This window comes from Copidosoma floridanum, unplaced genomic scaffold, assembly GCF_036245765.1.
Source record: "Copidosoma floridanum isolate Cflo_tuat_1 unplaced genomic scaffold, Cflo_Japanese_pri ptg000013l, whole genome shotgun sequence".
Classification (NCBI taxonomy): Eukaryota; Metazoa; Arthropoda; class Insecta; order Hymenoptera; family Encyrtidae; genus Copidosoma; species Copidosoma floridanum.
The window spans coordinates 36,926,708-36,949,407 of NW_028321890.1; the positions used below are offsets into that span (position 1 = coordinate 36,926,708).

Here is a 22,700-nt window from a genome sequence, read left to right on the forward strand (position 1 = left end):
AATATAATGATTTCAAAGTTAGTTCGCTTTGGATACTCGCAGTCTCGCAATTCGAGATTTCGGAACGCTCCTTTTCAGTTTTGCAAGAATTTTGAAGCGTTCCGTTTCTCTTTGCGAGTCTCGCGACAATAACGGAATGCACCATGTAGTCGATCTGTTCTCCAAAAAAACTATGATAATTTTGACTATGATAGGTGTAGGTAGATGAAACGAAAAATCATTTTTTTGAAAGATAAACCTTGAAGAATGGGATAAAAATTTACAACTTTTACATTTAGCTTAGAGAGAAATTGCAAAAGACTATCATCATTTTCCCATTTGTAATTCAGTGTTTATAAACTAAAGACTGTATTTAGGTGATGTTTCATCAATGCTCAGGATTACTTTCATTAAAAATATTAAATAAATTTATCTAGGATACAATAACATCATTCAACTTAAGTTAGTTTTGTTACAAGTTTTTATTCAATAACATTGAAGAAAAAAAAAGTTTTTGAATATTAACGGTAAGACTTTTGGTATCGAGCACGGGCACCCGGACCACCAAACTTTTTCGGTTCGCATCGCCGAGGATCTGCGACCAAAAGTGTCCTATCGTATGTGATAAGGATTTCTTTAATTTCCTTTTTGCTTGCTTCGTCAACATCTAAAAAATATTTGCCAAATAAGAAAACGTTCAATTCATTTATTGACATTAAAAGTAGTTCTTGTGACCGTTTTAATGTGATTAAGTTCATAGTTTTTCATAACTATACTTACATTTTTGGTAATATGCAACCAAAGCTTTAGCTATTGCTTGCCTAATGGCATATATCTGTGATATATGCCCACCTCCATTAACTCTGACTCTTATGTCAACACCAGCAAATTTCTCCTGTAGAGATAAAGAAAAAAGTTTGTTAGTCCATCAATTCATACATTTCTGAACATTTAAAGATACAAGAGAGTGAATTCAGTAAAAACCATTGTGTAATCAAGAACTATCATGTTCGGAATAAGTTAAATTCATCAGAATGACCAATTAATGTACCCTATACTTTGTAAGACGAGAAGCTTGTAAAAAGCCTCTCAAAAATGAAAATAAAACAAGTGAAATTCTACACATGTAAGAAATAACATGAAAAGGTGTGTAGTAAGCATACCTTGCCAAGTAAAAGTATCGGCTCCTGAAGTTTGTACTGCAGACCACGGGGTTCAAATAGTTCTAGAGGACGTCCGTTCACCCGCATGACTCCATGCCCTTGTTTACAATAAGCAACGGCTGTGGCACTTTTCTGTTGAGAAAAGATGGATAATTATATAATCTTAAGGTACTTAAACAGTGGTCGAATAAAAATATTGTATTTCTAATCAACAAAAATATATCATGCACGCATGGTCAAGTTGTCAGAATCTCGGCCAAAAAAATTAACACCAAAAAAAACCTACCTTACGTCCAAAAACCTGAACAGATTGGATCTGTGGCTTTTGTTTCTGAAACAAAAATAATTAAAATGTTAAACATTTGATTGGATCGAATCAAGTATTAATATTATGATAGTTAAAATAAATTTGCCGAAAACTAACCCCACCTTTTGCGGCGTCGCCATCATGACAGCTAAACTTTAAGAGTGCGTTACAACGCACACGGACAAGCAATTGAAGCAATCAACAAGATCTGGCAGAACGCCAGACGGCCAGACAAGTTATGAGCTATAGCATGAGCTTGAGGGGAGCCATGCTGGCCAACTGAAATATTTTATTCGTGATTGGCTCTACTTACGCGGCAAAATTTAATTTAAATTCAAAAGAAATATATTTACACCTTACATGCCATTCTATGGCTGGGTGCATTGTTGTTCTTAGTTATATGTTAAATATCTCATTTTTTACTCTTATTTATTATTTAAAAAAAAAAACACATTTCTATTGGCAACTATTAAACGATTGATTGATTTAAAAAATATTGACTTATACGTTTTGTTGGTAGATATAATTTTTCAAAGTAAAACCATATAATATTTTCCAATCTGATTTTATTACTTACCTACGACATTTATTTAATAATTAAATTAATAGTCTGTGAGAGGACGGCCTGTACTATACCTATACGCAAAACGGTCCGTTTTTATCCGTTTTCAACCGCTACATGCCATTAATTGAAAATAATTAAATATAAAAGAACAATTAAATAATTCGCGCACGCAAAAAAAAACTCCCAAACGCGAGTTTCCTTTTGCGATCGAAAATTTTTCTGTCGGTCGAAATGATTTATTTTATAACAATCTGAGCGAGAAATTTCTGTTAATATAATACGTAGGATATGATTCGCGTACGCAATTACGCATATGATCCAGTATATTATCTCTATGATGTGATCACAATTTTGCGTATTGGACACATATTTTCATGTATATGAACAAATTTACTAACTAGCGTTTTTTTATTACGTTTCGCGGACCGTTTCGCGTACGCGCGATCCTCCGTATATATAACACAGACTCCATAAATGTAAACAAAAGCCGACGACACCTAAGAACATTACGTTCTATCACGACTGGTTGGTAAACTTTTTTTTTTTTTTTTTTTTTTTTTTTTCAATTTGTAAGTATAGAAAAAATAAACATTTGTATTTTAAGTGACTTAGAAAAAGTAATCAATTGAATTAAAGTAAAAATTAATAACCTAACCTCGCTTCATTATTGATAAGAATATACATAACTTGGTCCCTTTATCATGTTTCATATTAATTTTTACTTAATAACTACGTGTTCACAAAAAAGTACCCAATGCACCTAGTGTATGTCTGTATATACGACTAAATAAATTTTCTTTCAGATGAAAGATGTCAACGACGTTATCTAACCAAGCCCAAATTCGCTATGTTATCGAATGGTTTTGCGAGTGGTCAGAAATGCAACGTGATGACTTTGTCGGAGTATTGATGGAATGCGGCTCTTCGGGTCTTGTGAATGGTTTGCTAAGTAATCTAAATCTCGGCAAAGAAGACTCAAACAGACCGCCGAGTCTTTTCCAGTGCAGGATCAAGCTTTTTCGCGAATGGAGCCAAAATTGGTCCGAGCAGGAAAAGAACTCGCTTGTAACATCCATCAAACATATGGATCCTAAATTTGCAGAAAAGTATGACCAGAGGCTTAATGCGGGTAGTAATGGAGAGGATGGCGCCGCAGCTGCCATTCATAATGAATCCTAATGTTTTTATATGAGTAACGAGAAATGGTGAAAACGTTTTTGTTTACTAATGCGAGAGACATCACTATTTTTGTGTGATTTTTACTAGTTCTGCTCGATAATGAGAAAAACATTCCAATGGAACGAAAGAATTCTGGATTACGTGTATTGTTTTTATTAATATCATTAAAACATTTTTGTTTTTGATAAACAATAGGATTCTAATGGTTCTATTGAATCACTATCATGCATAATCTCATAATACACTGCATATTTTATGTTTGAAAAAAAATAACGGTTTTAATTAGTCCAGTGAATTTTGTACTGCTGACCGAATATATTAGCTAAAATTGTAAGATTCTTTCAGAATTCATATAATGTTAAAAATCATTCTCATTTCTCCAATCGACATCTCTTGTAAAAATGTGTATGTAATACGAAATCGTTGCCATGAAACACAATGGTTCCAAAAGACCTTGTAAAGGGCCTACTGCGGATGATAGTGGATATATGCTTTTCAATATTATTTGAAGAAGTTTATACTATTATTCTCACACTCAAATAGTTGCAGAACGAAAGCTGGTTGTTGTCTAACTTGAAGCAACTTAGTCTCTCGTTTTTCGTGTTGTAATGTATGGCCACGCACTCTCCTTTTTTATACTTACCACTGAAGCAACAAATTCAGTGAATCCAATGGATCCGATTTTTTCATCTGTTTGTATATTTCTTTAATTTTAAAATCAATGTATCCAAATCCAATCTTCAAGATTTCAGAATTGGATTTTTAATCTGCCATCTTGTGTGAACAGTTCTATATAACATATATCATTTTATAAACATATCAGAGTTCCTAGTACATCTGTATTTTGTACAGAAAAAGTTGAAATACCCAGGCAAGGACCTGAGATGCGGATTTATATGCATTGGAAAAAGTAGGCAATCAGAGCCTTTAACTGAAAATTGGCATAAAGAGTACGATAAGTTCTTGCACTTGTGTGCGATTAGTGCAATTGCTTAAACAAATTAATTATGAAATTGTTTAAATTAATTTCAAAGAATTACATGTTGTACTATTTAATGTATGTGTTACGTACAATGTTACGTATATTATTAAGTATACCTTAGGCGGTATACGGAAAATAAGTTACGCACTGCCGCTCCTGTAAAAAATTCGTGAATGTTGAAATAATTTCGAAATATACATTTTTTTCAAATTTTAACCCTGCATTAAACAATTGTAATTATTTTTATTAACGTTGATTAAATAAACGCTATTTTTACTACCCCTTTTTAGACAATAGGTACATAAACAAGAATAATTGTTTTACATGTTTGCCTTATTTGTTTGAGAGCTGTATTTTTTGCGATACAATGAATACCACGATTAAGCTCCAAATATATGTATATCGTATATTGATCACAATATGCGATACACTGCAATGAATAAAATTTTTTTTGATGAATTATAGATCATATATAAGATCATTTGGATTCCTGAAATTTTTTTGCAAATTGTCGAGAAAATAAAAAATGGCCCTTTAAAAGTTGTTTGAAAACATAGAACCGTTTTTCATTTTACAAGTACATTTTTTTTTAAATTTAATCTATTAAATTTTTACATTCTTTGTAAGTACGCGGAAAGAATAATGTAAATTTTGGATGAATCTATACTTTTGAAATCAACCACCATTCATCCATAATCGTAAAAATGTCGTGAACAGACCTTTATGCCTCTGTTTACTATACTGGACGGGAGTATAGCCCTTTATTCGTACAGATTCAGACGTGAATGCAAGATATTGCAGCAGACGCCACATATTTAGTGAAAAAAAGTGTTTGTGATGAGTTTGTTTGTGATAAATCGGTAAGTTGTATCTTTTTTTTTTTTTTTTTTTTTTCGACGACTTTAAATGGTAAAACAAATTTTATTATTTAAAGGTACGAGGGAGAGGAGGTTAAGTCAGTAGACCCTCAATATAACCATCTTAATGAACTGCTTAAACGAATCGCTGAAAGAAAGGCAGAGAAAGAAGCCAAACAAGCAAAAAAGAAAGCTGTCAAGGCAAGAAAGGCAGAGAAAGCAAAAGCTGAAGGTTTAAAAAAAAAGAGTAAAAAGAAAAAGGCTCCAAAGAGAAAACTCGAGCCAGATAATGAGAAGATTGATGATCAGGATGAGGGAGGTATCAAAGAGAACAATGTTTCGGACAAACCGGAAGAACTGCCTAAGAGTGATCAGCAAGAGTTTACGATTCTTGGAAGTCACAAAAAAGCCAAAACTCAAGTCGTTAAGAGGGTCTTGCCTCATTGGCTCACGCATGCCGAATTAGTGTCTGCAGACTTGCACAATGGTCCTAGATTAGAAGAAATGCAGGACCTTTTAGATTCTAAGCTAGTGGACATACTCAAGGCTGATGGTATTGATAAATTATTTCCTGTGCAATCACAAGTCTTGTCTTGGCTTATCAAATGTGATAGAGACTACAAACTCGGAAGATGGGTTAGAGATACATGTGTGTGCATGCCTACGGGAAGTGGTATGCTATAGAATTTTTGAAAATTTAAATGTTTTTTTATCACTGCACATATTTTATTTGTGTTTGATGAATTTAATTTTCAATTTTTACATTACAGGCAAGACTTTGGCTTATGTGCTTCCGATCATTCAACTGCTTCAAAATAGTTTTATTCAGATGGTCAGGTGTCTTATAGTCTTACCTGTTCAAGAACTTGCTACTCAAGTTTATAAAGTTGTACAAAAGTATTCCAGTAGCACATCGCTGAAAGTGGCATTAATTTCTGGTGCTTCATCATTCAAAGAAGAACAACAAAAACTTGTCAAAAAAAGTAAATACTTTTGTTGTTACTTTTGGTTTATTGTTCTTACATAAATAAAATGAATTTTTTTTTAGCTGAAAATGGAAATTTCACCAGTTTGGTTGACATAGTCATTGCCACACCTGGACGCTTGGTAGATCATATCAGGAAGACTGATGGATTCTCCCTATCGGCCCTTAGGTTTTTAGTCATCGATGAAGCGGATCGCACTACAGACTGGCTGCAGTACATACCGTTTCCACACTCCAAAGCTCCGCCTCTTACATTAGGAAATATTCGCTCTTGGTATTAAATTATTTTCAATTATTAAAACACACTTGACAACGTTAACTTGAATTACTTCCTAAATTTTATTAGTTTGAACACTCCAGCACAGAAAATACTTCTGAGTGCAACTTTATCGCAAGATCCTGAAAAATTAAGCAGATTAGGCTTATTCAGACCTATACTGTTTACATCGGCGGTCGTCGATCTTGAGAAGCTTGACAGGGACTTGAATCTCGACAAAAATTTAAATAACTTTACCAGCCGTTATGGAAATCCAAGTGAATTAACTGAGCGAGTTGTCGAGTGCACACTTCAGTACAAGCCACTTGCGCTTTTCAAACTCTTAACAGAAAGTGAAAAAGTTGAAAAAACTTTGGTCTTTACGAATTCGGGTGAAGCTGCCCATAGACTGGCAATACTTTTGCAATCTTTGATTAAAAGTAAGGATTTAGTTGTTGGTGAACTTTCGGCGCAGTTGAGTTCCAAGCAACGAGAAGAGACACTTGAAAAGTTTACCCAAGGGACAGTGAAAATGTAAATATACATAACAAATTCCAAATAATGTTTATACATCTTTAAAATACAAATTATATTTTTTTGCTTTTATTTTTAGACTTATCAGTTCAGATGCATTAGCCCGAGGATTGGATATTCCTGAAATAAAGTTCGTCATTTCATATGATCTTCCAAAGCACGTCAAAGGATACATTCACAGAGCTGGTCGAACGGGCAGAGGTGGCATTCCAGGCACAGCCATATCTTTGCTTCTATCAAATCAAACTGCTCTTTTTGGTAAAATGCTGAGCAAAGTCGGTAAAACGGTACCTACCGTAGAGATGCTAGATTTGGAAGAATTTGCCAAGACTGTCGATTACCAGAGCCATTTGGAGAATTTGAAATCTGCCCTAACTAGCGAACAAGAATTAAATCTCAAACGGTTAAAAAATCACAAACGTATGGTCAAAACGTGATGCTATTATCTGTGTAAATAAACATAATATGGGTAAGCTGTGAATAAATTGTACTATAATAATGAATAACATCCATAATAACATTTTATTGTCTGAAGTTAATAGTATTATACATAGTACACGAATGTACCTCTTCCGCTTCACAGATGATCTCAGATTCAGCTTAATTCAGTATAACATAACACTTGTATCGTTCCACTCATTCTTATTGCCTTCAAGGTAATCATTCGTAAATTAAAATTTTATATGGCAATAATTAACTGCAATTCATTTTTTGAATAATTATTAGGCTCGACCAAATACACTTTTTAAAATTTGAAATTGATATATTTGATATTTTTGCGTAATACAATTACTGAGAGCCACTCAGTGCTGTTATACTTATTCGTTGTATCGAGTATCCACTCATCCAAAAAAATTAACTTTATTAAGTAAGTTATAATATAATTTAGTTTAGTTATACATTGTTTTTCCAATCAAACGGCTCAAGTACATAATATATTTATGTTTTAACCCTCATAATGTATATTTTTCGAACCTTTGAACTTTGCACACGTATTTACAAAAAATCATTCAATTAACAAACTATCGTACTAACCCAGAATTTACGAATTTTTACAGTGTTCGAATCTTTGGTACAAAAATCGCTAGCTTTTAAAATTCAACAAACATTGAAAGCCTCTATTGACTTTCAGTTTAAACAAGTGATTTATAAATTCTTTGGCAGTATTTAGCATGTAAATTGCTTTTTTTGGTCAAGAAATTTTTTACGTTTTACAATTGAAAAACATACGTATTCATCATTTTTCAAACAACATTTTGATCATAACATTCAAATTCACGCGAAATAACCGCTATACACTATAAAGAAAGGAAAAAATAAATGTAAAGCTCACACATTCCTTTATTCACATGCGATGGATACAAATGTTTTTGAACCTATAAACGAATGATATTTATTTTGTTGAACGTTTGCAAAACGCGTTTCGTAAATGGTTTATTATACACGAAATTTGTGCTTTGCGAATTTTATTGATAAAAATCAAACTTCACGGCTACCTGTTATGCTAATATATTCACATTTATCGAACCAGTTTCAATTTTGTACAAACACACACGCGTGGATAAAAATTTATTTACTTATCGCGTGGAATATCGCCCACGCGATAAAATCAACATTTGCCAATAGCTACGAAATAAATAAACAAATGGATTTCCTTTGTATTATCGTGGCGCTCTGCAAAACTTTATATATCATTTAAACTGAAAGTCAATTTTATACTCCCACGCATCCGATTAACTTTTCGTTTGATTTCGTTCATTTTAAAGAACAAACGCACCGATCGCGCATCACACACTACACCAAACAGAGAAAACTAACTCATTTTCGCTCGCCTGTACAAATATGAAGGCTCGTAAAGAGATACACGCAATTTCACGCGAAAAAAAAAAAAACTCGTGCTTGATTCTCGATTTTTAGGCTTCGCTTTGGGCTGGTACGCCTGTTTTGCTTCGTATCAATTATAACGGATGGAATACCCGTACAGAATTTGTGACGAAAAAAAAAAAAAAGAAAAAAAGATCCATAATCGTATTTGATTGTAGTTACGAAGCAATTTACGCGGGGAGAGCACGAGTCGGGGGATATGCATTTTAAAATTCGGGCTTTCGACGATAAGTAGTTGCGTTTCATTTTCGTTTGAAAAACATTGAATTTTTTCCTCACACTCTATTTATTATGCTGTATACTTATGTACATAATATATATGTATACGTTTGACCAATGCTGTCAAATTTACTAAATGTGTTTAATACGATACAAGTATTTTATTATTGTCATGATTTATCGCGCTGCACATATGGACAGGCGAAAATTATTCCATCACACACTACACGCGAATTAATGATTAAAGCACCTCGTGAGTTATTTATCTTCGCACGGTACTCCTCGCCATAATATCCCTTTGACAATTAATTTTTATGTTTTTATTTATACATGTTTGATATTACAGGTAAAGGAAACGGGGCATTTCCAAGCTCATAATGATATCCAACCAAAAAAAAAAAAAAAAAGCGATGCTATGCTTTTCCAAGCAAATGAGGGGTTGTGCGTTGTTTTTCCAATTTTTGTACTCTTTCCGTTTGACACACAACGGTTGAGCGATATGTCGACGTAATATTCTCGCGATGCAAAGAGGAAAAAGAAAAAAAAAAACTTTGGTCTCGCGTTAAAATTGCAAAAAAAAGCTTGATTTAATTTCGCAAACCGTTGGCCCGACATCGAAGAGAGCGAGTGCAGGTACACACACACACACTTACCCAGACCCGGTCGCTCCATTTAAATTAAGATAAGACATTTCTCAGGTGGCGCAGCACTTAATGCACTCCGTAGTCCCGCCCCGATCGCTCAAGTCTGCGGCCACGGCCCTCCCATGTATTATCAAGCAGCTCGTGGCGGGTCGACGCATACACACAGCTCCTCGGTCGATGTGGCGCGGACACGGTCCCGCTGACCGCCGTCGTGGCTTAATTAACATCGCCCGCGCGGCCGTAATCCGTGTAGCAGATGGGGAGGAGGAGGACGGGTGCGAACTCGGGGGAAGGAGATCTGGGAGGGAAAAATCTGACCCGCTCTTGTGTATAAATGTACGGCGATTAAACTCTCCCCCTCCGCGTGTGAAATATCGCGCGTATATACGTGGCCCCGGTACAACCGCCCCCCGGAGCGTGTATATAAGCCGGGATGCTCCCGAGTTAATTTGCCTCTCCTTTCCCCCCCCCCGCGGCCGTGCAGCTTGTAATTAAACTTTTCCTTTTTACCCGGGCTTGAGCGGTTTTGCGCGAGATCCCAGCGCTTAAGGCAAACAAACTCCCGTTATTGCGATCGTCGTCGTTGTTGTTGTTATTACTTTTCGTTTTGCCAAGTTTATGATGCCTTTTTTTTTAGTGTGTTATACAATTCCGATTTTTCTATCATCAGCTGTGCACCACTTTTTCTCTCGATCTGATGAGGCGTGCACGTACTCGATGGGAATGGAAGTAAAAGCCACCGAGAATTTCGAGACAAACTCCAGCCCTGATATAATATGGTATCTGTACTGTTATAAAACATGAGGGGATTTTTTTTTTTTTAAATTAGGATGCATGGTTTTTGTTTGTTTAAATATCTCGATCATACCACCTTTTCCCCCCTTTATCTATGCATTCGTTTGATTACGCCAACTGCAGCCGATCGGTAATATTACAAACGTTACAATTTCATCAACGGCACTCGTTCAACGGTGCTAAAATATTTCTCCCTCCGGAGCAGTTCGATTCCGTACCTACGGCATACGCTCTAAATATGTATATACTTATAACTATTTACAGTCTTCTTGAGCTGGAATTACGGGATTTAACGCAAGCATTTTGGATCTGTTGGTATCGCGTTAAAAAAAAAAAAAAAAAAAAAAAACTCATCTCAGTTCACTCAAAATCCAGTTGTTGCAATTTAAACCGCGCATAATATTTTCAATTCTACCAGCGATTTCGGAACAAGATAAAACAGATTGTTTCACCTACCGGTAAAAGAGCCACTTTTCCAGTTTTTTTTTTTTTTTTTTTTCCATTTTCACATTACTCCAACAGCCTCCTTCACTGAATTTTCATGCTCGCCTTTAATATTATACTTATCAGCACAACAAACTCATACGTACTAGCCCAACATTTCGTCATACACATATTTTGTGCGTCAACGGCAACATACATAATATAGCCACCTTCGTTATAATCAAGCGATGGGTATATATAACATATCTACTCGTTGTTATATTCCATATCATTGTATTTACACTCGTATATATAATAACAATCGAACGAACAATCGGTATAATTAATATATTGCATGTATAGGTACGCGAGCACGGCGTCGCGCACGATATTATTATTATACACGTGTTATATACTCGCACGCGCGCCGTGACCCAACGGTACGTACCTACACAATGTAACAAGGGGATAAACGTTCATTCCATATATATGTATACATATTATATGTTTATGCATAAGTGATTCCCCCCCGCGACTCGCCTTATAAATGTAGAGGAAGACCCGTTTCGCGACACTTTGACGATTTTTGCTTCACGCGCGTCTGACGCCTACTACCTAAAATATATGTATATCCGTACACCCATGTATATATTTCGTTTGCGACCAGCAGCCATAACCCGATGAAGTAAAACAACAGCTACCTCGTGAGGACAGTATATATATATAACATACATAGTCTTGTGACATTTACCCCTCGCCTTTAAACACGTATAAATTATATATACCTGTAGGTCGCACGTCTCCGCTTGCCGGTCGTAAAATAATTATTTACACGCCCGCTCTTTGCTAGACACTGTGGCCCGACGAAAAATTAGAAGAAACAAAAAGGGTACTGATATGGTGTGAATATAATATACATAAAAGGGTTGTTTGGCGTACGCGAGAAGTAGTCCTAGCGCGCGTCCCTCCTGATGGCGAAAATCGCGGCTGCGCACGAGGCGACGAGCAGCGACACGTGGACCCGAGCCGTGACCCCGGCACTGTCGTCCGGCCAGGTAGTCGGGGCCGAGGGCTGCTGGGGGTAGGGCCTCTCGGTGCGCTGCTGCTGCTGACCCCGCGTGCCACCTCCCGACTGCCCGACTTGGCTGGTCTGCTGCTGGCCGTGGCCGAGCTCGTTCGCGCCCAGGGTCTCGTGGAGCTCCGAGGAACCGGGCTCCCCGTGGTACCTGTTCTTGGTGCGGTTCCGGCTGCTCGGCTTCTTGCGCCCGGGCCTCAGGTCGTTTGGCCGCGACTGCGTCACCGGGGTCGTCGTTGGAGACAGGTCTCGGAACTCTGCGGACAATTTTTTTTTTTTTTTTTTTTTTTTCTTTCAAGCCCTCCCCCTGAGCATCTTATCATCTTTTTTTTTTCATGAAAATTCTGCACCTGGACGTTTGAGCTATATACTTATTGTTTTCAGCGCGAAAAAAAAAAAATAATAATAATGCTGGTAAAATTGTTCAACGAGGCAAACAGTTATTTGCCGTCAAAGTACATGATGGGGACACAATTTGTACATCACCTTGCAGCCGAACGGCGCCCTCAGCTCGGCCGAGCGCGTTTTCCGACGAGCAGATGTAGCTGACAAAGTCGGCGGGCTCGAGGGCTCGTATCGTCAGATTCATCTCCCAGGAGTAGTCGTTGAGCTGTCGCTCGGCCATCGCGTACTTGTCGTTGGGCAGTAGCTTGTCACCTGTTGGGCAGAAAAAAAATGACGATCGAGTTCAAAGCTCTTTTATCCGCTGATCAATCGAAAGTAGGATTTTGTTCCTACCTATGACCTTGTACCACGTGTTCATCGCTTGGGGCGAAGCTTCGACGGTGCACTGTAGCACGACGTCTTTGGTCACTGGAGCCAGGACTACGTGCGTCGTTACTTTTACCGAGGGTTGGACTGAAAGAGGTACGAGCGAACGGTTATTGTCTCAGGATAAAACGACCGATACATCGGACGTCACTGTAGTTCCACAGGGGGTACTGCAATACTTTTATTTGATCTTTATCGACTGACACTCAATTTCATGGATTTACGAGACGAAAACAAAAAATCTTCCCATCGGAGTGAGGAAAAAATAACCAATGTACGTAGGGTAATGTTGAACATGCAAGTAGATAATACATGTTATTCTACAAAATGTACGTGGGTGTGGTTTTATGTTAAACTTTTAATCGGGTTCAAGACGTTTTATTAGCTTGACGTGCTTGTGTCGGGTGATTAAATGAAAATATTTCCAAGAGCAAGATTGTTGAAGAAATATTTTTGTCTTCACCATTTGTTGGCATCTTAAACAAAACAGTTGCGCTTTTTTGCCAACGGTATATAGGAAAAAAAGGACGAGCTGCATGCCCTTTGTAAACCTGACGTGAAAGAAAAAAAAAAAAAAAAAAAAAAAAAGAAAAAAAAAGAGGGAAAAACCGATCGAGTCCGCGAACGAACAATAGCAGAATGGTTGGTTGTACATGAAGGAAATACGAAGCCGTAGCCAGGGGTGAGCGTACACAGGTACCCTGTATAATGTGTCCTGTGTGTCTATGTATACACATGGTAGTTGTTGCATAAGTTGTACTGTATAGGCACATCAGGGGGGTGGTGTGGGAGACTCACATTGGACGATAACGGCGTAGCGCTTGCTGACGCTCGGGGGTATGGAGTTGGAAGCGATGCAGAGGTAAGTGCCCATTTCTTGCCGCAGCACGCCGCTCAGCTCCAGCGTCTCGCCCTCGTACCTCGTCAGCACTGCAACACATCGTATTATCGTTTCATATAGACGCCCTAACCCGCGCATGCACGCTCGCCTGTCCTAAACCAATGCATTTACGCATTTACGTCAACCGTGATTTTACCGATTTTATCAAGTCATGGCTCACTGGTGACTCAGTTATATATAACTATAATAATATATTTAGCTACGTATGCTCCGGGTTCAAAATTCCACGTAGTTTTCACTCGCTCCATTTTATTGATGTACACCAATTTAATAATAAAAGCTTCAATATACTATTACTGCCCACATAGTAGAAAATCTCTGAGTATAAAATCTCACACCAGTAGTCAATTCACTCGCAATAAATTTCGTCGAAATCATTGAGCGCGTGGTGATCAAAGTTGAAGAAAAAGCCGATACCGATGACGATAATAATAATAATTGAAACGATGATAAAAGCTTCCATGGCAAATGTTGCTTTTAGTATATTTTGCGCTCACCGTTTGCGTATACAGAAAAAGAAAAGAAAAAAAATCATATTTCGTGCGCCCACTACAATACGACTCTTCGCATGCATTGAAAATAAACGATAAAAAAGGGCAACTTACGTTTTTTCTGGCCATTCTCGCGCAAAACGATGGGCCGGCCGTCCTCGCGTTTCCACGTGACATTTGGCTGGGGCCAGCCAGTCGCCTCGCAGCGTAACTTGATATTACCCTCCTCGTGCGCCACCAGGCCCTCCGACGTGTCGTCCACGATATCCGGTGGTATCATGACGCTCATGTTGCCCATCTTTCGGAAAAAGCGCCACCCGGAACGGAGATAAACAACCAAAGAATGTCATTACAAGAGAGAAGCAGGTAACAGGTGCATCCGTGTTTATTCGCGTGTTGAGTTACGCGGCTGTGTTTTGTATATATTCCGTTGCGCCAGAGTTTGCATTACTTTTTTTTATACAAATTTCCATAACGGGGTAGTGCGCGCCTCCGTACAAAAAAAAGTTGAGCGGAATATTCTGTTCTATGGAAACATAAATATATGTTACATGAGTCGTACTCACTTGACTGAGCATCGGGTCCGTGTTGACCTGGCACATGTAGGTGCCCGAGTCATTCTTCTGGACGTTGGATATGTGGAGCATCCAGGTGTTGTGGCCGTTGTGGGTTACGGACAGTCGCGGGTTGGGGGCCACCATGTGCGTGTGTATCGCCAGGATGGCGCGCGAGTCCGACTTGAGCCAGGCCACCTGTTTTTTTAATTTTTTTATTTTTTTTTATCGTTGATATGTTGAAATATTCAAAATTTTTTTCGTGGGTTGGCTGTTCTATAGAAATTTTCAATGCTTGGAACTATGTGCTTTTGATTTTTACCAGTTTGTTTTTCGTAAGCATTTCTTATAGTTATTTTGTACTTCAAATGAAATCCGATCTGTGATAATCGGTGGGTGTGATTAATTTTCTTTAATATTCGACCTTACGAATTTTTTACTCCAAAATTGTTGATATTAAAGACTTATGTTGGCTCGTTCTCTCCTAATTTTGTTCCAAAGAATATGGTAATATGATGAGTATTTCAATGTTTCCTTTAAAAGAATACCGATGACTACTATATTTACTGAGTCGACTATATGTTCGAATGACGTAGTTTTTTTACACATAACGGCTCGTGTCAATAATCCATGAAGTTTTTTGTACGTAAGTGTACTATAACTCTCGAACCATGAAAATCAACCTTTCCAAGTGTCAATTATGAAAATATCATTTTTTAGAATCGATCGAGTCCATTTTTTCCCGTATAAATCGTGGGCCAAAAATTAAATATTAAATTTAGGTCTGTAACCGGGAAAAAAAAATTTTGAAAAAAACTTTTGTGGATAAAATTTAGAATTCCAAATAATCATCACAGTTTTTCTCAATTTACCACTAATTTTTTCACCAGATGATCAAGCTATTAAAAAAAAACAAGGTACCCACAGGATTTTATAAAAAAACTCTACTTTCATCTCGAGATTAAATGGCATATTCTTGTACACACTAAAATCTGTTGAAAAAGAATTACGTGCTACTTCATAAATACTATTTCATTCCCAAAGTATACATCAAATATTGTTAGTTTAGCGTGTAACGATTCCTGTAATATGTTTACGTGCGTCGTTTTCATTAAATTCCAACATTTGATCTCGTTGATGCGTATACATATTATACCTACTTGAGCACAATAAACCTCGTCTCGACATAGGACGTATTACAAACGTCACGTATGACGTAATAAAGGCATGATGATATAACAAGCGAAGTATTAATACATACATAATATGTAATGTAACGTATGAGGAAATCGATTAATCATTTACCTTGTAGGACTGGAGATGATTGACGACGCAGGTAAAGGACGCGTCGCGGCCCTGAACGACCGTGTGATTCTCCAGCGGCGCCAAGAATTCCGGCATAATCTCCGGCATTATTTGACCTGCGGACACGAGAAAAGCGCACGTATATATATACGCACGAGAACGAAAGCCAATCTCACATCGTCCACAATTGTCGTGAAGGCCGCTTAGGTACACACGCGAGCATCGTATCCATACATCATTAGGACTCGTAATATAAAGTATGCGTGTACATTCGGGTGCCCGCACTCGGAACCCCGATAAATTATATTAATATTTGTACCTATGTGGGTTCTGTATAATATGCGATTCGACCCACATGTACACATATACAAACGTCAAGAACAGAGGGGCGCGTAGATCATGTAGAAAAAAAAGGACATATTTTTCTCGATGAAAGCGTGTCTCCCGCGTATAGTTGCGTCCGCATCGATGAATAATACCCACCTACGCGATAGCTCAGCTCGAAAGAGCGGAAGAGCGACAGGAAGCTGCAGAGGGGAGAGGGGGGTGAGTTTGAATTTTTCGCGAGCGCTCGTGCAAGAGGAGCGATAAATGGAAAAATTCTTGAGTCGTAATCCGGCACAAGAGAGAGAGTCGAGCATTTGCGCGCGCATCCCTCTCTATACGTAGCAGCTCAAGGGGGTAGGTATTATTATTATTATTATTATCATCATCATGATACCAGTGGTCGTGCGAATAGAAAAGAGGAAGAAGGGTATAGCCGTTTCGCCCGAGGGAATTCTAATTTTGCATTTAATTCTTTATTCGACTGCCGCGAACACGCCGTAAGCCACTTTGAGCCGCTAAGAGCCGTCACCGCGGCCCTTCTTTTTTCCCTCCCTCCATCTCCCCCTATTTTACGCTTTCCTCTACTTTATTCCGTGGCACGAGATTCTGATGAGCCGCTCCTCTCGAGCTGAATCCGTTCCTTTTCTACTCCTCTTCGTACTAGACGGACGGACGACCTCGCGAGCACCGCGCGCCCACAATTGGGGCTACATAATACCTGTAAGATAGAAAACGCGGGGCGACCACCCCACAAGTAATTGAGAATAAGTCCTGCTTTTCCCTTTTTCCAGCCAAAAGTACCTACCTCGGTTTTATAGTTTATTCGCAGGTACATGTATAAGTTATACCACTGATTTTCACCGCGACTATACTTTACGGTACATATTACGTATACGTATACATATATATGATGAAGGTATCACGGCAATAGAGCCTCTCGCTTCTTTCCCCGACAAGTGCGACGAGGAATGAAAAGAGAAATCTCTCTCATGAATTACCGCAAGTCCAAAAAAAAAACCACGGTTCCCCGAAAGGGAATACGAGTGTTCTCTTTTACGTGCAGTCGTATACATAGAGATCAGGATCTAATTTTAAAAAAAGGGGGGGGGGCTAGTGTCGGCTCCGTGAGGGGGATGAAAAAGTTAGGGGGAGTGAAAGAAAAGTGCGCGTAATTGCGTCGACTCGCGCAAGACTCGGCCCTGAGACACGCGGGCTTTGATTTCAGATATTCGACCCCTAGGTAGATGGAGGGGGACGCGCATCGTTTGTAGGTATATACAGCGCAATCGGGCCGGCCCGTGTGTGAGTTGGACGCGGAGGAATCAACTATCCTACCGAAGGAACTTGCCGGGGACGCAGCGAGCCAATGTTTTCGGTAAACTTTCAGCGCGTGTGTGTGCACAGTGCCCTTCTCTTTCTCTCTCTCTCTCTCTTTGTCTTGAGCGAAACTTGCGAGAGGAGCGACTGGAAAAATATGATAGACGGCGTTCCCCCTAGATATATACCTACCTATCTCCGCGACTTGCCGTTAGTTTACCTATGCAAACTCCATCGACGAGAGTATATTATATGTAGGCACGGATATGCGGGCCTTGGGGAAGGATCGCGGATGCGATAGTACCTAGTGGCATATCATAGGCCGACTCGTTACCATAATCTCGAGAGCGGGAATCGTCCCGTGCGTGAAATACCCGCGTCTCCGTGTCCTCGTGCTTCTTTTTTCCGCCTCCGATCCCCCCTTTTAAAAAACTTTGGATCCCACCCATCGTCCTGGATTTACCTATGGATATACGCGTCGCGTATCCACGCAAAAACTAAAAAAAAAAAATGCTCGTTCCGGAGCACTTGAATATTTACAATGTTTTTTACCCTTGTTCTTCTCCCTCCTCCGTATAAACATTTCGTCCCGTACCAATTTTTTTGTAACCGTAGGCTATTCGAGCAAAATCATATCTTTGTTACACGAACGATTTCCTCTGTACAACGTGGACGCACAAGTAGCGCCGCGGAGTCTCTCGTGTATATATACTCCACCTATGCACGCATATCGTCGCGAAAAAGGGATTTTTTTTTCACTCGGCTCGGGTTAACCCGAGGCTCGGGTAGTTAGGTGTATACTGCACGACTGGAGCCGTACACGCGCAATATATACATATATGTACACATGGCACAGAAAAGCACGCGCAGAGAGAGATAATAGTATCGTTATCTTACGGTTCGCGAGACGACGAGGAAGCGCTCGGGTACTATCACCGCCGTGGCAAGGATTCCGGGATGATATCCAGGAGTATTTTTTCCTTACTCTCATGCACCGGCTCGCCCGTTTTTGCCAGAGAGAGAGAGCCGAGTCGGTATCTCTACACGCGTGCACGGGAGCTATCAATTTTGTCTCGCTTGCCGCTGCTCCAACTATACATATCTCTTGCGTATAAGTAAGTAATCTACTCCCACGTACGTTTGTACCTCTCTACTATGGTATATATCCATATCCTGTGTGTACGCGCGCCGTCGAATAATCCACGTGGCTGATCTGCTGTTTGACCTTTTAATTGTCAACATGTACCTCTCCTCGACTATTAATCTAACGAGCTCGTAATATCGTGCCTGGTTAGATATCCGCGTGACTCCTTAGCCTCCGAGCTTCAAGACGTTAGTTAGTAATTTTTTTTTTTTTTCAGAAAATTGTAAAATTTTTGAACGATCGGTTTAAAGACTGTACGGTTTTCAGACAAGAAAGCAATTAGTTGCATTTGTGGGCGAGAAAAAAATACATCCCATCATTTTTATCTGTCTTGCAAGTATATAGGTATTAGTCGAGCAAGTAGTAACACTCGATTTTGGTCGGACGCATCGGTGTACAGGTATTCGATATAGTTAGCCAACCGGAGGTTGCTCCAATTTATCATTGTTATCGATCGAGTTGGTAACAGTGGCTTGATTGTCATAAACGCGAGAGTAAAAATCAAAAGAGGCAATCAGCCGTGCAGAGCAAAAAGCGTCGATCGAACGATGGAAACCCCTGCCACTGAAGAGCCCCACAAATCACGGAGCGTCGAAATCGCAGTGATATCAGCCGCGTCACCGGGACAACACACACGGCTCGTCCGCTGCGTCGGTGTGAGCTCTGATGGGTGTAATGTCTGTTCTTGACGTACGGCGATGTGACGACTCGTCCCCCGCCCGAAGAAGCCAAAAAATTCATCAGAGGTTTTTCTTTTCCGACTATACATAGCTGTCGCTCCTTCCTCTTACTTCTATTATACTTCCAACTTTTAGCCTTTTACATCGCACGCCCCGGAATACGAAAAAAAAAAAGAAAGGATCGCTCGTTCGATCAATTCATCTGTACGCGCTCCAAAAGCGGCCGAACAAACTCTTGCTTTCTCTTTGATTTTTTTATCTCGAGTAGGTGTTGCGTGCACTGCATTATACGTACACCTATATAGTGTGGTTCTCGTGCGCCGTGTATACATTTACGTATTAAAGTCAGCCCCTCCGGATTCCGAGCTCTTGATTTAGTTGGGCTGTAATTATGGTGGACTCTCAGGTAATGGGTATACGGGTGGAGCGGAGCAACCGTGCTCTTGGGTATACCCATAATAACAGGGCCCACCTTGGGATCCTGTGCAGAGGCTGCTGCTTTGGTGTTTTTCTTTGCATGTATACTTTTAATTTGAGCGAAAGACTGCTTGTGCTGTGCTGCTCTTCACCGCAAACGAAAATGTTTGCTGTTTATTTCTCGTTTAAATAGCAATTGGGGTCTTGATTTTACTTCCATACGAGGTTTCTGTTTTTGCGCATAAACACTTCAAATTAAAAAAAAAGAATCCTCGTTATTGGCGCGATAAACAGATTATAGTCCTCTGCATGCTGGTTCCATAATGCATCGCTGCCGATGAGGGGGAGATGATTAAAAAAAAAAAAAAAAAAAAAAAAAAAAAAACCAATCGTGCCGATTATCGCCAAGCGTGTGAAATCACAAGAGTCAACGTTGCGATTGTTGCGTTTATCGGGCAGCAAACAGCGGCACCGTGTACAGCAATAAATAGGTATCCTACCCCGTGGGGCGGTCACTTTAGAGCTAAAAAAAAAATTTTTTTTTATCTCCCCAAAAGAGTGAGAGTGGGAGGGGGGTTTGGTAGCGGGCATCGGCCGTTTCGCCGGTGGTGGGCTCGCAGGCTGCGCATTAACTGCATCATCCCCGGATAATAACAATAACTCATCCCAATCCAATGGCATTAAAACGGATTTTAATAAAATATCTCCCTCCGCGCGCTCCCATATCGTTCTCGTCCTGTGTGTACCCGCTACACGTATGCTCTGCCATTCTCTCATTCTTCTTTCCTCTTTAACTCCGTTCGGCTCTACATGCGCTGCAGTAACGACTCTGTGGCCCCGATGCGGCGTAATATTATTCGAGGCAGATTTACTCGGAAAATACTTGGTTGACATTTTGTTGAATGTAAAAGTGATCCAACAATTCAAATTTCAGGAAATTTAAATGAAAAAACTTGGAATCTTGGAGCATGGCTATTTATTTCATATATTAGTTGGACTATGTGATCCAATATTTCGGAGTCATCCTGACTCCCTCTTCAGGGAACTATGCAGACGCGAACATGAAAATGCCAAACGCAGCATGACCGATAAAGACTAGTCATTTTCATGTTCGCATCTGCATAGTTCCCTGAAGAGGGAGTCAGGATGACTCCGAAATATTGGATCACATTGTCCAACTAATATATGAAATAAATAGCCATGCTCCAAGATTCCAAGTTTTTTCATTTAAATTTCCTTAATTATGGCAAAGGAGCAAGAAGACAGTAGTTTTATTATCAAATTCAAATTTCAATCGAAACGCGTAGAAAAGCTACGAATGTACGAAAACAACTTTATTTCTCTCGAGTAGGTATACATGAGGTGTTTTTTTCGGCTTCATCGCCAGTTTGCTTTTTATACACACCTTTGACGCCCTTATTTGTACTTTGGGATTCTCGTTTTGTAAAAGTCATGAATCTCGTGTGTCCATACGTTTTCCGGATTTCTTGGAGATTGAAATGTTTTAGAAAACAGAGGATAGCACCGATGCATAATGAATTGTAATTTTTACGCCCCAACAAGCGAAATGGCACATTTCGAGATTCACTTTATTTTCCCTTCTTCTTCATTTTCATAAAATTTTTTTTTCCCATAAATCAACAGGTCGCAGGCGTCGCAAAACGCATATTGACACTCGAGCAATGTCGCTCCGCCGTGTACGCGTCGAAAGACGATTTGTAGAGGTCGAATTAACGAAAGCGATAGCGCGTGTACATGGCGGAGCGAAAGTGCTTTGTGCTCGACGAAAATCAGTATACTCACACAAGCCGAGCCGTAGAAGCAGGAGCAGCGGTACCGGGGCGCCGAGCTTGCGCGCTGCCATGAGATTAGCTTCTTATCCCCTTGGCCGCTCTTGTACAGTACACCAGGGGCTGGGCCCCTCTTCCTTCCGATCTGAAACAGATAAGAATACTCGGTTCAAGCGCTTATGGCCTAATGGGGCGTGCGTTACAACTTTCGGGCCGAGTCCCGTGAATCTAGTGCTGGGGAAGTTTTCAACTTTTCCCGGATGAGCTATCATCGCGCCGCGGGAATTCAATTGTAAAAGTCCCACCCGCCCTTCTTCCGATTCGAGATTTTTCAAATGTCCCCACCGTCCAAAGATGCGATATTTCCACATCCCGCCCCGGAGGCAATCGGAATTATTTAGCGTCAAAATGGCAAAAGTAACTGCTTCCGCGCGAGACGAACCATCGGCAATTCCTCGAAAATAAAAAAGGCAGTCGAGACTCGGTCGGAGACGCGCATCATCGGGATGAAAAATACACGAGCGTGGGGCCGCGTTATGCATTCGCGAGCGAGTGATGAATCTGCTTACTAGCTCTAGCTCGCGAAGAGAAATAGAAGGGGTGGGGGGTTGCAAAAAAAAAAAAAAAAAAAAAGAAATCATAAATATGGGGGAGGGGCCGATCAACGTTTCTCGTAGAAATTCACTGTGACTGCGCTCGTATCCTCATCCATCAGGAGTCCCGATCAATCACCCGTAGTTCGATACACCCTCGATGGGCTCCCGCCCGACGTCATAATCGTCACTGTATATGTACACACCAGCATAGAGTTTGGGCACACGGTATATGCGTATACGTAACAATAATAATGTGCATCCAGGGCCGGAGGGGGATGGATTGAAAAATATATGAATTATCGAGGGAGCGGGGAACGCGGCCCTCGTATAATTGGACGATTTTTCAGAGTGGGCCCGAAATGGATTTCCCCGTGTGTATATAATATGGCGCGGTCCCCCCTTTGGCAAAATGGAATTTCCACATTCGTCGGAAAAGCCACCTAGCTTCCGAATAATCCTCATCCCTCTCTCTCTCTCTCTCTACGCTGTATATATACATATATACGTGTAGGTGTACGAGAGCGAGGGTTTTCCTTTTCACGTGCTTTTCAGTCAAGCGT

At 39.9% G+C, this 22,700-nt stretch overlaps 4 protein-coding genes across 4 annotated transcripts; 2 read left to right on the top strand and 2 right to left on the bottom strand.

Moving 5' to 3' along the window:
- Nucleotides 1-442: 442 nt before the first annotated feature.
- Nucleotides 443-1,633, bottom strand: LOC149375044 (small ribosomal subunit protein uS9). Its single transcript, XM_089590874.1, has 5 exons — nucleotides 1,572-1,633; nucleotides 1,429-1,473; nucleotides 1,143-1,274; nucleotides 760-874; nucleotides 443-646 (listed from the first exon to the last, which is right to left on the bottom strand). Exons 1-5 carry the CDS (start codon nucleotides 1,590-1,592, stop codon nucleotides 501-503), a joined length of 459 nt encoding a protein of 152 aa, XP_089447000.1. The 5' UTR covers nucleotides 1,593-1,633; the 3' UTR covers nucleotides 443-500.
- An 849-nt stretch (nucleotides 1,634-2,482) lies between these two features.
- LOC106642271 (uncharacterized protein C14orf119 homolog) lies at nucleotides 2,483-4,391 on the top strand. Its single transcript, XM_014356995.2, has 2 exons — nucleotides 2,483-2,539; nucleotides 2,818-4,391. The coding sequence occupies exon 2, from the start codon at nucleotides 2,825-2,827 to the stop codon at nucleotides 3,191-3,193; it is 369 nt and encodes a 122-aa protein (XP_014212481.1). The 5' UTR covers nucleotides 2,483-2,539; nucleotides 2,818-2,824; the 3' UTR covers nucleotides 3,194-4,391.
- A 536-nt stretch (nucleotides 4,392-4,927) lies between these two features.
- Dbp73D (putative ATP-dependent RNA helicase Dbp73D) lies at nucleotides 4,928-7,424 on the top strand. Its single transcript, XM_014356990.3, has 6 exons — nucleotides 4,928-5,035; nucleotides 5,110-5,705; nucleotides 5,803-6,015; nucleotides 6,081-6,291; nucleotides 6,364-6,807; nucleotides 6,887-7,424. Exons 1-6 carry the CDS (start codon nucleotides 5,013-5,015, stop codon nucleotides 7,242-7,244), a joined length of 1,845 nt encoding a protein of 614 aa, XP_014212476.2. The 5' UTR covers nucleotides 4,928-5,012; the 3' UTR covers nucleotides 7,245-7,424.
- Nucleotides 7,425-11,724: 4,300 nt separating this feature from the next.
- DIP-lambda (Dpr-interacting protein lambda) lies at nucleotides 11,725-21,618 on the bottom strand. The gene is made up of 8 exons (XM_014356902.2): nucleotides 21,558-21,618; nucleotides 15,870-15,985; nucleotides 14,577-14,762; nucleotides 14,125-14,308; nucleotides 13,417-13,548; nucleotides 12,586-12,705; nucleotides 12,334-12,504; nucleotides 11,725-12,104 (listed from the first exon to the last, which is right to left on the bottom strand). The coding sequence occupies exons 1-8, from the start codon at nucleotides 21,616-21,618 to the stop codon at nucleotides 11,725-11,727; spliced, it is 1,350 nt and encodes a 449-aa protein (XP_014212388.2).
- Between the last annotated feature and the right edge of the window lie 1,082 nt (nucleotides 21,619-22,700).

Excerpts from the sequence above, each read along its gene's own strand:
- LOC149375044 (XM_089590874.1), bottom strand. The coding sequence starts at position 1,592 with ATGATGGCGACGCCGCAAAAG. Across the intron at positions 1,474-1,571 it reads TGATGGCGACGCCGCAAAAG|AAACAAAAGCCACAGATCCA; the intron begins GTGGGGTTAGTT and ends TTTTTGTTTCAG. Across the intron at positions 1,275-1,428 it reads TTCAGGTTTTTGGACGTAAG|AAAAGTGCCACAGCCGTTGC; the intron begins GTAGGTTTTTTT and ends TTTTCTCAACAG.
- LOC106642271 (XM_014356995.2), top strand. The coding sequence starts at position 2,825 with ATGTCAACGACGTTATCTAACCAAGCCCAAATTCGCTATGTTATCGAA.
- Dbp73D (XM_014356990.3), top strand. The coding sequence starts at position 5,013 with ATGAGTTTGTTTGTGATAAATCG. Across the intron at positions 5,706-5,802 it reads GTGCATGCCTACGGGAAGTG|GCAAGACTTTGGCTTATGTG; the intron begins GTATGCTATAGA and ends TTTACATTACAG. Across the intron at positions 6,808-6,886 it reads ACCCAAGGGACAGTGAAAAT|ACTTATCAGTTCAGATGCAT; the intron begins GTAAATATACAT and ends TTTTATTTTTAG.
- DIP-lambda (XM_014356902.2), bottom strand. The coding sequence starts at position 21,618 with ATGGCAGCGCGCAAGCTCGGCGCCCCGGTACCGCTGCTCCTGCTTCTA. Across the intron at positions 15,986-21,557 it reads GCTTCTACGGCTCGGCTTGT|GTCAAATAATGCCGGAGATT; the intron begins GTGAGTATACTG and ends TCGTGTCCGCAG. Across the intron at positions 13,549-14,124 it reads CGAGAATGGCCAGAAAAAAC|TGCTGACGAGGTACGAGGGC; the intron begins GTAAGTTGCCCT and ends GATGTGTTGCAG.